General features: G+C 48.4%; 1 protein-coding gene across 1 annotated transcript in view; it reads left to right on the top strand.

Moving 5' to 3' along the window:
• The first annotated feature begins 4253 nt into the window (after nucleotides 1–4253).
• Nucleotides 4254–14627, top strand: part of HCN4 (hyperpolarization activated cyclic nucleotide gated potassium channel 4) — a 53602-nt gene continuing 43228 nt past the window's right edge. Inside the window, exon 1 of the mRNA XM_039339441.1 lies at nucleotides 4254–5044. Within this exon, the coding sequence (XP_039195375.1) occupies nucleotides 4254–5044 (791 nt within the window). The remainder of the gene's footprint in view (nucleotides 5045–14627) is intronic.

Here is a 14627-nt window from a genome sequence, read left to right on the forward strand (position 1 = left end):
TCTGTGTTATTTTCTCTCCTTCTTTCATGCATTTGTTCCCCTCTCTCCAAATATCTCTAATGAGGGTGACTTTGGCAAACCATGTCCCAAACACATCACACAAGGAAATCACCAGGCAAATTTGGTCGGTATGATCTTACATGGTCTTTATGAGTGGATGGGTCAAAAAGATAAACTCTGTTCAGCTCTTCTGGAGAGATAGCTTTAGCGACTGATTTGCGGAGCCATCAGTCCCAACTTTAGCTCTGATTGGCTTGTTTTATTGTGCTACAGTTTCTGTTGTGACAGTGTTCTGTTGTTGTCGATGTGTTTTTAGACTTGTGAACTGCTAGAATCGAACCAAAACTGTGGGAGTAAATCCATTTCATAAACAGAAATAAAAGAAGACTCCCTTCTGCCCAAACAGATCAAGTGAGAAACTGAGAAGCTGCAGATCTGTTTAATAAATAAATAGCCACCATCCCTCTTCATCTCCACATGCGCGCACACACACACACACACACACACACACACACACACACACACACACACACACCATACTACTGACTCTCCTTGGACAGCCTCCAGCCTAGAATGGAAATAACATTTCAAATGTCTTCCTTTGTGGTCTGGTAACATAACCTTATACTGAACTCTCCATGGTCCTGAACATCAATTTGATAAGTGAGGTCCTTGGTGCTTTTTCTCCTTCTCCTTCTCCTTCTTCTCCTTCTCCTTCTCCTTCTCCTCCTCCTCTTCCTCCTCCTCCTCTTACAGATGTTTCATTACCCAACTAGGTAGCATCATCAGCGCTATCAACTAAGAGTGGATTCATGATTTGGCCAAATGTTCTATTTCTTTTTTCTTACTTGGACACTACAAAGTAAATGACTTTGGGGTGTATTTTTAATCTCCTATTTTTTCCATTTGAATTGCTGCCCTGGCTTCTCTTTTCTAACTGTTTGCCATAGAGTGCGTGAAAAGGTACTAAATACCCAACAATTTATATAGAATTAGTGTCTTGTCATTCAGATGGTAATTTCATCTAAGTCCTACAGTTTGCCCAGAAAGGAGGATATCGGGTGGCTCAAATGCCAGGCACTAAAGTAATAGTGAATAAATTATGTACGATTATATAGATTATACAGCAATCAATTATATAGATTGCTGTCAAGATCCAAGTTGGCACGCCTTTGCCAATTGGACATCAGGAAAAGGAAGATCATAAATCATCCACAACAGAGATGTCCCTAAGAGGCCACTATCCTTTTTATTAATTGTCCTACACTTTGGGCAAAATGTGGCTCATCCTGAGCCAGAGAGGCAGGTGGAGAAATGAGTCCAGATTCAAACTCTTGCAAAAGCTCCTACAGGTAGTTGTGGGCTTAACAATCACTATCGGGACCAGACCGTCCATTGCTAAGCAAGACAATTGTTAAGTCATCCCCGATTTGAGGATCTTTTTGTTGGTAAACAAACCGCTGCAGTTGTTAAGTAAACCACGTGGTCATTAACTGAATCTAATCTTCCCCCAATGATTTTCCTTGTCCAAAGCCGGTGATCACACGGGTTGCTGCAACCATTCATGCTGGCTGCCAAGTGCCTGAATTTTGACCGTGTGACCTTGGGGAGTTTTGGAACAGTTGCTAAGTGCCAAGACTGGTTGTAAGTCACTTTTGTCTGTGCCTTTGTAACTTCAGACACTAAACAGGTGGTTGTAAGCTGAGGACTCCTTGTTAAACCAGTTTGCTCCCACTTGGCCATAGTTAAGAAAAAAAAAACCAAGCCTTTTGCAATTCCATCGGTTTTCCTAGAATAACTGGAGAATGTATAGAATAGAGTAGAATAGAATAGAATAGAATAGAATAGAATAGAATAGAATAGAATAGAATAGAATAGAATAGAATAGAAAATATGGAGTGGAGTGGAGTGGAATGGAATGGAAGAGAATAGAGAATAGAGAATAGAGAATAGAATAGAATAGAATAGAATAGAATAGAATTAGAATAGAATAGAATAGAATAGAATAGAATAGAATAGAATAGAATAGAATAGAATAGAATAGAATAGAATAGAATAAGAGAAGTGGAATGGAATGGAATAAGAGAAGAGAAATAGAATAGAATAGAATAGAATAGAATAGAATAGAATAGAATAGAATAGAATAGAATAGAATAGAATAGAGCTGGAAGGGACCTTGGAGGTCTTCTAGTCCAGCCCCCTGCTCAAGCAGGAGAACCTATACCATCTCAGACAAGCGACTATCTATCCTCTTCTTAAACATCTCCAGTGATGGTGGCAAGGACTGCTCAGCGGACACTTCCATTTTTATATCCATTTTGGTCACTATCTTGACTTTCTGGATTCCCCTGCAGGTGTGACGTGTTGAAGGCAAATGGAGGAATTGAGCTGAGCGTCAGGAAAGCCTGGATGCTCTTGAGCCAGTCTCCCTCGGTCCAACCTACCTCGCAGGGTTATTGTTCTGGAGAAAAACTGGGAAAGAGCTTGCTGGAAGTATACACTGTAAGGAAACAATAGCTTCCTTGGCCAGGCAGAAGGGATCTGGACCTCTCACAATCCATTTGAGGTTGTTGGTTTTTTTTTAAAGAAGGCCAGCCCAGGGATTTCTTTTAAACAACCCCTGACAGTGACAGGGATTCCTGAAATGTTTGGGGGAGGGCTGAATAGAGACCCTTTCTTCCCCTGCGTTGCTTTCTAAAGCCTAGAGAGGCAAAGAGATGGTTGAGTTAAAATTGGCACCTGAAGGACAATCTAGAAGACTTTTGGAGTGTTGGGTTAAGCTTGACCAGCTTTTTTTCTTTGGATTCTGGCCATTTCTCTTTCTCTCTCCGTCTCCCTCCCTCCCTCCCTCTCTCTTTGTGTCTCTTCCATTCTCTCTCTCCCATTCTCGTTCATTCTCTCTTTCTCTCCCTCATTCTCTCTCTCTCTCCCCTGCCTTTCTCCTTTCTCTCTCTTTGTGTGTCTCTTTCATTCTCTCTCTCTTTCATCCTCTCTTTCTCTCCCTCATTCTTTCTGTCTCTCTCTCTCCTTTCTCCTCTCTCTTTCATTCTCTCTCTCATTCTCTTTCATCTTCTCTTTCTCTGTCTCTCTCTCTCCCTTTCTCTCTTTGTGTATCTCTTTCATTCTCTCTCTCTTTCTCTCTCCCTCATTCTTTCTCTGTCTCTCTCTCCCTCCCTCCCTCCTTTCTCTTCTCTCTCTCTGTCTCTTTCATCTCTTTCTCTCCCTCATTCTTTCTCTCTCTCTCTCTCCCTCCTTTCTCTCTCTCTTTGTGTGTCTCTTTCATTCTCTCTCTCTCTCTCTCTCGTTCTCTTTCATCCTTTCTATTTCTCTTCCTCATTCTCTCTCTCTCTTTCTCTCTCTCATTCTTTCATCCTCTCTTTCTCGTCCTCATTCTCTCTCTCTCTCTCTCTCTCTCTCTCTCTCTCTCTCTCCCTCCCTCCCTCCCTCCTCGGTGATTCCCCCCTGCCCACCCCGAGGGCCGAGCGCCCGACTCCCCCCAAGGTGTCGCCCCTTTAAGAAGCCGGGCGCCGGCTCAGGTAGACCCAGCCGATTGGACGCGGGGACTCCAGTGGCAACCCAATCGGATCGGCCGCCTTCCTGAATGTGCCCAGGCTCCGGAGTTGCTGCCTGAAGCCGGGGAGACGGGAGCAAACAGCAGCAATGATGTAAGCCCAGCCGGGGCGCGCAAGTCCTGGTGATCGCCGCCTTCTCGGAACCTCGGCCGCCGCTTCGGAGCAGAGCCGCCGCGGGCGGGTGTCGCCCGCTCCTCGCCCTCCTCCCCGGCCTCTGCGCCGTGACGACGATGCCGCCTTTCGGGAAGGAGCCCAGGCGGCTCCGGGCTGGCCCTCGGGGAGACGCCCGGCCCAGGGGCTCCGGCGCTGCCCCCGGCTCCTGAAGCGGCTCGGCCCGCTGCTCCGCTGGGCTCGGCCACGGCCCGGCCTCCCCACCTCGGCTAGCCTCGCAGGGAGAGGAAGGGGCGGCTTCTCCGGCGGCTCCCCCCTCCAACTACCCCTCCCCAGCCAGCAAGGAGATGCCCAGCGCGGCGTCCGGGCAGCTGGCGGCCGCCCCCTGAGCCTGGCGCCAGGGGGGACCGGCCCACCGGCGGGGAGGAAGAGGAGGAGAAGGAGGAGGAGGAGGGCGCAGCCGGGGCTCCCCTCCGCGTGCCCGCAGCCCTCCAAGCCGCGGCTCCTGCTGCTGCCGCTGCCGCCGGGGGCTCACCCGACCCTTCCTCGCTCGCCCTTGGGGATCCGGCCATGGAGCGTCTGCCGCCGTCGATGCGCAAGCGGCTCTACAGCCTCCCGCCGCAGATCGCGCCCAAAGCCTCGCTGGTGGACGAAGAGGAGGAGGAGGAGGAAGAGGAGGAGGAGGACGCGGGGGGCGGCGGCGGCGGGGGCTGCAAGGACGCGCGGCGCAAGAGCATCCGCCTCCAGCCGCTCTCGCCCTCGGCCGTCCCCGCCGCCCCGGCGGGAGCTTCCGCGGAGCCGTCGAGGCCCGGCCGGGGCTCCAGAGCCGGCGAGGGCGGCCCTGCGGACGGGGCCGAGGCGGGGGGCGGCGGGGGCGGCCGGCCGGGCCCCAAAAGCAGCACCAACGGCGACTGTCGGCGTCTGAAGGGCAGCCGCTCCTCGCTGGCCGGCCGCCACCCGCCCGACTCGGGCGAGGGTCGCCGCCTGATCGGCCACGAAGGCGAGGCCGCCTCCCCGGGCGACGAGCGGGGCCCCTGGGGGCTCGCGGACGGTCCGGACCCCGCCGCCGCCTCCTCTTCCTCGCCCCCGGCGGCCGCTGCCCCCCGCCAGGAGCCGGCGGCGGCCGCGGCGGCCTTCGTCAAGGTGGAGGGCGCCGGGCCGTCGGGCGAGCAGATCAGCCCGGACGACGAGCAGCGGCTGGACCCAGCCGGTTTCATGCAGCGGCAGTTCGGCGCTCTGCTGCAGCCCGGTGTGAACAAATTCTCCCTGCGGATGTTCGGCAGTCAGAAAGCGGTGGAGCGGGAGCAGGAGAGGGTCAAGTCGGCCGGCTTCTGGATCATCCACCCTTACAGCGATTTCAGGTATTCCGAGGCTGCAAGTCGCTCCGGATTGAAGCTGCCGGCGGGAGACGACGGGGCGTGGAGCTGCCGGCACTTTCCGTGCTTTTCCGCTTTCGCGCCGGGCTTACATCGAGCCCGTCTCGCTGGCTGGCCGGCCCATGGGATCCGCGCCAGAAATCAGAAATCCTGTGAAAAGCTCCTCAAAGGGCACCCCCAAAGGGTACCCCCCTTTTCGTTAAAGTGATGAGCCGGGAAAGGGGGTCCCCTGATTCTGGAGTTTGGGCCACGGAGACTGGCTCAATCAGGTGGGATACATTCCACCCATAACTCGGAAGGGGGAGCTGGGGTGAACATTATCTTCCTAAAACTCCTGCAAGAGGGAGTGATCCCCCCCCCCAAGGGAGTAGGGAAAAAGGACTTAAGTTGGGTTCTCCCATCAAAAGGAATTCTTTAATCCCAGGAGAAAACTGAATTCGGTGCAGGAGGGTCGCCTCTGGGTTTCTCTAGTGAAAAGTAGGTGGGAAAATGGCCTTGGGGAGGAGAAGACATACAGCCAGAGGGATAAACCAGAGGGATGTGGACAATGGTGGGGTGCGATTGTTTTATGCAAGGCTATTGATCAATGTTTCTCAATCTTGGCAACGTTGAGAGGTGTGGACTTCAACTCCCAGAATTCCTGGGAGGGAAATGCCCCATGGTGGCTGGGGAACTCTGGGAGTTGATGTCCACACATCTTAAAGTTCCTTAGCATGCTGATTGGGGGATTCTGGGAGCTGAAGTCCACACATCCAGTAAGACCCAGTGAATCTTCCTTCCTTCCACTTGCCCAATATATTTGGTTCCTTCAAGTACAAAAATTCAGCTCTCCTGCTGGATCCGATAAACCACCACAATGTCTTTTCGTTGTAAAATTAAGGAGAGATTCATTCCTGGCCTGTCTCTCTAAGGCAAGGATCAACGTCTTAATTTTGTTTTAGGATATATATATATATATATATATATATATATATATATATATATATGTCCTGCTAGCATTGTTTTGTTTTGTTTTGGCTCAACAGACTGCCTGAATTCGGTGGGATGGGGAGAGGTTAAGGGGAAAGAAGTGGGCAAAATTAACTTTGGTGGCTTTTTTTCCCCCCTCTCCTTTTTTCCCATTCCTTGTTTGAGCTCCAGGAGGGGTTACGTTAAAAAGAAAAAAAAAAAGTAGAATTAACTGGTTGCAAAGCAAGCTTTGTGGTGCAATCCAACTTTCCAGGCCTTAAGAGATGGTTTAGCGTGCAATCAAGAGCCCTATGGTGTTGATTTTAATTACAATCGGCTTATACAACAACTTTGTAGAAATTAAAGAGCCGGGCGTCTGGGGCTCTTAATATGTCCACTGGAGGAGGGGGAGAATCCTTTCAGGTTTAAGAAACGAGGCACGTATTGGGGAAAGTATTTTTGATGGGTTTCTTCAGCTTCGCTGCTTGGTTGCTTTCAACCAGGGTTGCCCATTTAATACAGGGGGTCCTTGACTTACAACCGCTGTTGGGTGATTGGCTTAACAGCTGCAGTGGTTCGTTTAACGACCGTGGCGGAAAGGCCATAAAAGCAGGCACCACCCAACCACCTTGCTTAGCAATGGGCCTTCTGCCCTCCTTCCACTGCAGTCATAAGTCTGTGTAAGACAGTGGTTCTCAACCTTTTTAATGTCGCGATCCCCAATCGGTTGTAAGTCAAGGACTACTCAACCGGTCGTAAGTCGAGGACTACTCAACTGGTGCAGCACCATTTGCAGAAGGGGACTTTTGGCGGGCTCAGCAGGGCAGAGACAGCCTGGACAATTCCTATTGGCTTTTGAAAGCCAATAGAATTAGACTCTATTCAAGAGAGTCTATTCTATTGGCTTTCAAAAGCCAATCAAAGAAAAGGGAGTAGCACAGCTAAGGAAAAGGGGGAAAAAATGGCGGACTGCGTTGTTTGGCGACCCCCATGAAATGGTCGTTCAACCCCAAATGGGTCCCGACCTACAGGTTGAGAACCACTGGTGTAAGAAATGGGGGAACGATGGAATTGGTTAGGTCAGGCAGAAAGGATGTTGGAGTTTCTGCTCTCCTCTGGACTGGGATGGGCTCCAAGTTGCACTGGGTTTTTGGAAGGATGATGCAAACGATGGAAGATGCCTGCATTCGTAGGCACGTGCTCCTGTAGTTAAGCAAAGCCTCCCTGTTCTGAAGCAGTGTACCTTAAAATATCCATCCCAGGGAAGCTAGTCATGGGCTAGGATTGTCTTCTTCCCCTGGGAAATGCATGGGGATGATATGAATTGCTCTCCTGTTCCTCGAAGGGTGATTGTAAATGCCTTAATATCTCAGCAGATCTGTAACGCCCATAAAATTGGACAACTCCCCTTATCTGCAAAGGCCATTTAATATTCTTTTTACCACCAACCATCTCCACAACTCAACTCTTGAGTTGAGAGGATGGCCTTCAGGTAGGAAGAGAGAATCCCCTTTATTCCACAGCCTTCCTTGTCTCGCTTCTTGGGTGCAACCTGTCCCAAACAGTAGTAGAACAAAACTTGAAAGTTTTCTTATTAACTCGTTCTGGGTCAGGGTGGGACCACCACTGTGGGAAAAATTCTGAAGTTGGACTCTGGAGTGGTCAGCTATGAACGTGGGCTGTGTTTCTGGGTCGCTCTGTCAGAAGTGAATAAAATGCCTCTTCTTCCTTCCATCTTTCATCTCCTTCCTTCTTTCCTCTCCTCCTTCCTTTCCTTCCTTCCTTCCTTCCTCCCCTCCTTCCTCCCTCCCTCCTTCCCTCCTTTCCTTTCCTTCTTACTTTTCCCTTCCTTCCTTCTTTCCTCCCTCCCTCCCTTCCTTCCTCCCCTCCCATCCTCTCCTCCCTCCCTTTCTTCTATCTTTCCTTCCTTCCTTCCTTCTTTCTTCCTCTCTCCCTTACTTACTTACTTCCCACAGTTATTTGGTCTTTATTCATGAAAATATGACAAAGTTGACTAGGGAGAAAAAAAAAACCCAGGAAGGGCACCAGTTTGGAAAAAGTTGTCCCAGGAAGTATTTTTATTTTTTTTAAAAAAATGCATTTCTCCTTCTAATATTGGGAGCCTGGCTGATTGAATGTCCCTGCTTTTAGTTGATTGCACAACTCAGAAAACACCTCCTGGAATTAGCAACTGGAATTCCTTGCTGTATAGCCAGTGATTGCAGCTCCTGGCTGAGAATGCAAAAGGCAATAGGTCACATTCATAAGGGATATTAATCACCACCAGTTATTAGCAGCCATGAGAGCAAAAAAGATCATGCATATTCAGTAGGTCTCTGAATATTGCTAGTTGTCTAACAGTGAGTCTTTGAAGTCCTCCTGGAAATGTCTAGTTAGTCACTGAGAATGACAGAGCTTCTTAATATTGCAAAGCTTTCCTCCCCAGTTTGGTGGACCAAGAGGATCAAAGATGTAACCCAAACTTGAGACATATTAGAAGCAAACCAGAGTGCCCAATACTAATAGGACCCATAGATTTGCCCTAGGAATAATCTCTGTGATCCCCTGGAACACTGGTTCCCAACCTTTTTAATGCTGCGACCCCCAACCGGTCGTAAGTCAAGGACTACTCAACTGGTGCAGCACCGTTTGCAGAATGGGACTTTTGGCGGGCTCAGCAGGGCAGAGACAGCCTGGACAATTCCTATTGGCTTTTGAAAGCCAATAGAATTAGACTCTATTCAAGAGAGTCTATTCTATTGGCTTTCAAAAGCCAATAGAATAAAAGGGAGTAGCACAGCTAAGGAAAAAGGGGAAAAATGGCGGACTGCGTTGTTTGGCGACCCCCGTGAAATGGTCGTTCGACCCCAAATGGGGTCCCGACCCACAGGTTGAGAACTACTGCCCTGGAAGGACAGCCCATAATCAGAACTCTACTAGCACATTTTTCAACTCATAAATTGTATTAAAAGCTCAAGAAAGCTTATGTGTTTTAATAAAATGGGTTAGTTGGAAAAGATGCCTACTAGAGACTCTTGATTTTGGGTTACCCTAGATTTAGCCAGCTCTCTACCAACAACACTGGAATGGTGTCTGTGGGGCGAAGCAGATCAACATTATCTCCTTCTCGTTCTATCTCTCTGGAGAAGACTCTAAGATTGTGGACAGTGGGGGGAAAGAGAAGGAACGGTTGCTGGAGTTGGGTATGTCTAATTTAATGAAGAGAAGGACGAGGGGGGACAGGATAGCAGTCTTCCAGTATCTCAGGGGCTGCCCCAAAGAAGAGGGAGTCAAGCTCTTCTCCAAAGCGCCTGAAGGCAGGACAAGAAGCAACGGATGGAAACTAACCAAGGAGAGAAGCAACCTGGAACTAAGGAGAAACTTCCTGACAGTGAGAACAATTAACCAGTGGAACTACCTGCCTCCAGAAGCAGTGAATGCTCCAACACTGGAAGTTTTTAAGAAGAGACTGGACAGCCGTTTGTCTGAAATGGTATAGGGTTTCCTGCCTGAGCAGGGAGTTGGACTAGATGACCTCCAAGGTCCCTTCCAACTTTATTATTATTATTATTAAGAGAACAACCTGTAGCAAGTGGAGGGACTCAATGACAGTAGTGATGGAGAACTGTTGGAACTCCTGAAGATCAGGATCCTGCAATAATTGGTCTCTCTCCATCAGCAAGATCAATTCTGGAACCTGAGGGGGATGAGACTAGAACTGGTATTGTAGAAGAAGACAGAGATGACAGTTCAGATCTGAAAACGGGTCAGGCGAGAGGACACCCTCCACCCCCTGCATCTCTAGGATTATAGGAGACCTGTGAGCTTGGAATATGGGTGGCTGCTTCATCCCAGCCCCCTCCCTTCTGTCAGCTGATCTGATCCAGAATGGAGTGTATGCAACTTTTCTGGGTAGATGAGGATTACTATTATTATTATTATTATGCATCATCGCACAGTCAGCCAGATGTTCAGACTGGATTTGGCATTTTGTCTACCTATCGAGTCCTTACCCAGGACCTGGGATAGGCAGAGGTGGATGTTTGATGGTATTACAGGTATCGTCGCAGGATGGAAGCAGTTCCTAGTAAGGCCGCCTTTTGCAATTGACTAATAGCAAATTTGTCAATGCCAATGGTGTTCAAGTGGTGCTCCAGTTGTTTTGGGATTGCACTCAAGGAGCCTATGACTATTGGTACTACCTTTGCTTGCTCTTGCTGCAGTCTTTCTATTTCTATTTGTAGGTCTTTGTATTTTGTTATCTTCTCCAGTTCTTTCTTGTCTATTCTATTCTATTCTATTATTATTATTATTATTATTATTATTATTATTATTATTATTATTATTATTATTATTATTAGGAGACTCCCAAGTTGGCGCTTTAAATCAGCAGTTAAGTTGCTTTCATTAACTGAGTGTCCCCATGGAGAATTTTGGAAAGTATATATCATTTATCTAGTTAAATTGAACTGAAATTAATCTCTCTGTTTTTTGCATTTGGGATACAGCTCTTGGGCGTGCCTCGTCTCACACACAACTAGGTTGCATCGGATCATCCCCTGTCCTTTGGGGGAAGAGTCAGGTTCAAAATGCCACAGCAGGTGGAGACAGGGAAGGCACCAGCTAGAAAGTGGGAGCCTCTGATTTCAAGGGCCTCCTTATCCATGAAAGCCAGCTGGGGAGGGAAGGAAGGAAGGAAGGAAGGAAGGAGGGAGGGAGGGAGGGAGGGAAGGAAGGAAAGGAAGGGAAGGAAGAAGGGAAGGAAGGAAGGAAGGAAGAAGGGAAGGAAGGAAGGAAGAAAGGAAGGAAGGAAGAAGAGAAGGAGGGAAAGGCAGGTAGAGAAGGGAAGGAAAGGGAAGGAAGGAAGGGAAGAAAGGAGGGAGGAAGGAAGGAAGGAAGGAGAGAAGGGAAGGAGGGAAGGAAGGAAGGGGAAGAAAGTAGGGAGGGAGGGAAGGGAAGGGAGGGAGGAAGGAAGAGGAAAGAAGAAGGGAAGGAAATGAAGGAAGGAAGGAGAGAAGGGAAAGAGGGAAGGGAAGGGAAAGGGAAGGCAGGAAGGGAAGGGAAGGAAGGAAAGAAGGAAGGGGAAGAAAGTAGGGAGGGAGGGAAGGGAAGGTAGGGAGGAAGGAAGGAAGAAGAAGGAAGAACGGAAGGGAAGGAAGGGGAAGAGAGGAAGGAAAGAAGGAAGGAAGGAAAGAAGAAGGGAAGGGAAGGAAGGAAGGAAGGAGAGAAGGGGAGGGAAGGAGAGAAGGAAGGAAGTTTGAGTAGACAATATGTTGCATTGATTGACGGTGTTAACATCTTTGAGGGATTTGATTCCGGATGACTTCAGGGACACTTGGATGTGGTTTTCTTGGCAGCAGCAAGGAGATGGTTTGCGGCGACCTTTTTCCAGAGTGTTTTTCAAGTTTGGCATTTGTCTGGCAGTCTCCCATCTAAGTACTAACCAGGTCAAACCTGGCTTAGATTTTGGAAATCAGCCAAAGTCAGCTAGGTGTTGTCAGGGGTGAAGGGCTGGCGAGGTTTTGAATAAAAAGGAAGAAATTAAGCTTTTCGGGAGCTGAAGGCCTTCGCTGCACCCCTTTAAAATCTCGGATAGGTTTTCTTAGTTTCTAATGGACAGGCGGGCAAAATAGGAACCTTGGTTATATTGTGTCCTTAAAACCACTCAGGCCCTCCAAAATGAAAATCAAAAGTCCAGACGTTTTGGAGAATGGCACCATAGGATAACAGAATAACAGAGCTGGAAGGCACCTTGGAGGTCATCTAGTCCAACCCCCTGCTCAGGCAGGAAACCCTATCCCATTTCAGACAAATGGCTGTCCAGTCTCTTCTTAAAAACTTCCAGTGTTGGAGCATTCACCGCTTCTGGAGGCAGGTTGTTCCACTGGTTAATTGTTCTCACTGTCAGGAAGTTTCTCCTTAGTTCTAGGTTGCTTCTCTCCTTGGTTAGTTTCCATCTGTTGCTTCTTGTCCTGCCTTCTGGTGCTTTGGAGAATAGCTTGACTGGCTCTTCTTTGGGGCAGCCCCTGAGATACTGGAAGACTGCTCACAGTTCAGCCCAAGTCGCAATGTGGACCCCAAGATGAAGGAAATTTCCTACTTCCTACCGTAGAGGCTTCTATCTCCATACAGCAGGCTTAAATATGCAACTGGGAGCCCACCGTCTACGCTGGAAACTGAAGCCACGCCATGCCCAATTCCAGCTCTCTTCCATAACTATGTTTGTCTGGGCACAATGGGAGTCACAAAGCCCCCCTCTGGAGACCCCGCTGGTAGGCAGGGCTTAGACGGAGGTGTTCTTCAGACTTTCTATCTGCTCTTTAAATTTTCACACTCTGCATATTTGGTCAATGCACGCACAGGTCCTGATAGCCTCTGCCAAGAAGGTCCCGGAATGCTTCCCGGATTCTCTAAATGGGGAAAGCTTTATCTTCCGTAAGCTGATAAAGCCACATTCTCAGGACTTGTTGTCTCCCTCATAACAGCCCTGATTTCTTAGCTCTCCCAGTTTCCTAGCAAGGTGACTTCTCTCCTTGCCACCCGGACCCCGCTGGGAGTTGGGGTTGCATTTGGCAGCCCCCGATGTTTGATTTCAAATAATTGAATAGCTCATGTCATTGGGATTGCCCACATTTTTTTTTAAATTGAGGGATGTAGTTATTTTAGCAAAGGAAGGAAGGAAAGATGAAAGATGGAGGGAGACAGAGAGAGGGGAAGGAAGGAAGGAAGGAAGGAAGGAAGGAAGGAAGGAAGGAAGGAAGGAAGGAAGGAAGGAAGGGATGGAAGAGAGGAAGAAAGGAAGGAAAGTGGAAGATGGAGGGAGATAGAGGGGAAGGAAGGAAGGAAGGAAAAAAGGAAGGATGGAAGGAGGAAGGGAGAAAGAAGGGAAGGAAGGGATGGAAGAGAGGGAGGAAGGAAGGAAAGATGAAAGATGGAGGGAGACAGAGAGAGGGGAAGGAAGGAAGGAAGGAAGGAAGGAAGGAAGGAAGGAAGGAAGGAAGGGATGGAAGAGAGGAAGGAAGGAAGGAAAGTGGAAGATGGAGGGAGATAAAGAGAGGGGAAGGAAGGAAAGAAGGAAGGAAGGAAGGAAGGAAAAAAGGAAGGAAGGAAGGAAGGAAAGAAGGAAGGAAGGAATGGAAGAGAGGGAGGAAGGAAGGAAAGTGGAAGATGGAGGGAGACAGAGAGAGGGGAAGGAAGGGAGGAAGGGAGGGAGGAAGAGAGGGAGGAAGGAAGGAAAGTGGAAGATGGAGGGAGACAGAGAGAGGGGAAGGAAGGAAGGAAGGAAGGAAGGAAGGAAGGAAGGAATGGAAGAGAGGAAGGAAGGAAAATGGAAGATGGAGGGAGATAGAGAGAGGGGAAGGAAGGAAGGAAGGAAAAAAGGAAAGATGGAAGGAGGGAGAGGGAAGGGAGAAAGGAGGGAAGGAAGGGATGGAAGAGAGGGAGGAAGGAAGGAAAGATGGAAGATGGAGGGAGACAGAGAGAGGGGAAGGAAGGAAGGGAGGGAGGGATGAAGAGAGGGAGGAAGGAAGGAAAGTGGAAGATGGAGGGAGACAGAGAGGGAAGGAAGGAAGGAAGGAGAGAGAGAGGGACGGGAGAAAGAAGGAAGGGATGGAAGAGAGAAAGGAAAGAAACTGGAAGATGGAGGGAGATAAAGAGAGGGGAAGGATGATGGCAGAGGAAAACTCCCTGCTTCAAAGAAAAAATGGATTCTCAAATGTGTTGATGTTCACCTAACCTTGCCATTGATTTGGTCTACTTCCTCATGTTTAAGTAACTTTGAACCTGTGGATCTTTATCTCCAAAATTGATGGTGGGAGTCATTTTTGAAGTCTTAATAAAATAGAATCCAACGGTGTCATATCTGGCACCTCCCTTCCATGCAGAAAGTCCACCAGCACTACGGTGTTAGTTGTAGAAACTTGTCTACTTCAGCCACAGATTTTCCTCCCTTGTCTTGTCTTTTTGCAAGTTGTCCTCCTGCCCTTTGATCATGTTTTCCATCTGTCCTTCAAAAAACTTTGAGAAGTTTGCGGGTATGGTCTCGACTGACATCAAAGAAACTGGATGAAGAATATTGTCCTCAGGTTATCTAAGATGCTTCAAAAAAAGGAGAGGATCCATGAAAGAAAATATATTGCTAGGTTGATTAACACCGCAAAGAATGCCCACTAAACTAACCCAACTTTGCAATCTTGAAAGAATCTGGAGAAAGCTTCTCCAAATTTCTCCAGGAATAGTTCAGCAAACCAGTCCCACATGCATTACTCAATATTTGGGCAACAATTGCCAAGATACAATACCGCCTACACATGTCTCAGCGTCAAGTCCCTGCTTTGCTCATGCAGTTGTTGTTGTTTTCAAGTGTTTGTTTTGCACTGCAGTGGGGTGTCATTTAGAAGGGGAGCCCTCAAGTTGTCCAGAGCCTAGAAGTCTTTGAGATAGGAATCAGACCAAGATGCATAGCTGCTTTTCGTCAAACTCCGATCTCTGCTGCAAATGTGACATGCTGGAGAAAAGAATGATTGCAGAATAGGAAGCAACACAGATTAAGAAGGAAAAAAGGGGGGGGGAATGATTTATTCATTTATTTATTCCCTAAAGGTGCATTCCGCCAGCCCCG

Source organism: Crotalus tigris, unplaced genomic scaffold, assembly GCF_016545835.1.
Source record: "Crotalus tigris isolate CLP2741 ecotype Arizona unplaced genomic scaffold, ASM1654583v1 scf7180000017735.2152567, whole genome shotgun sequence".
NCBI classification, from domain to species: domain Eukaryota; kingdom Metazoa; phylum Chordata; class Lepidosauria; order Squamata; family Viperidae; genus Crotalus; species Crotalus tigris.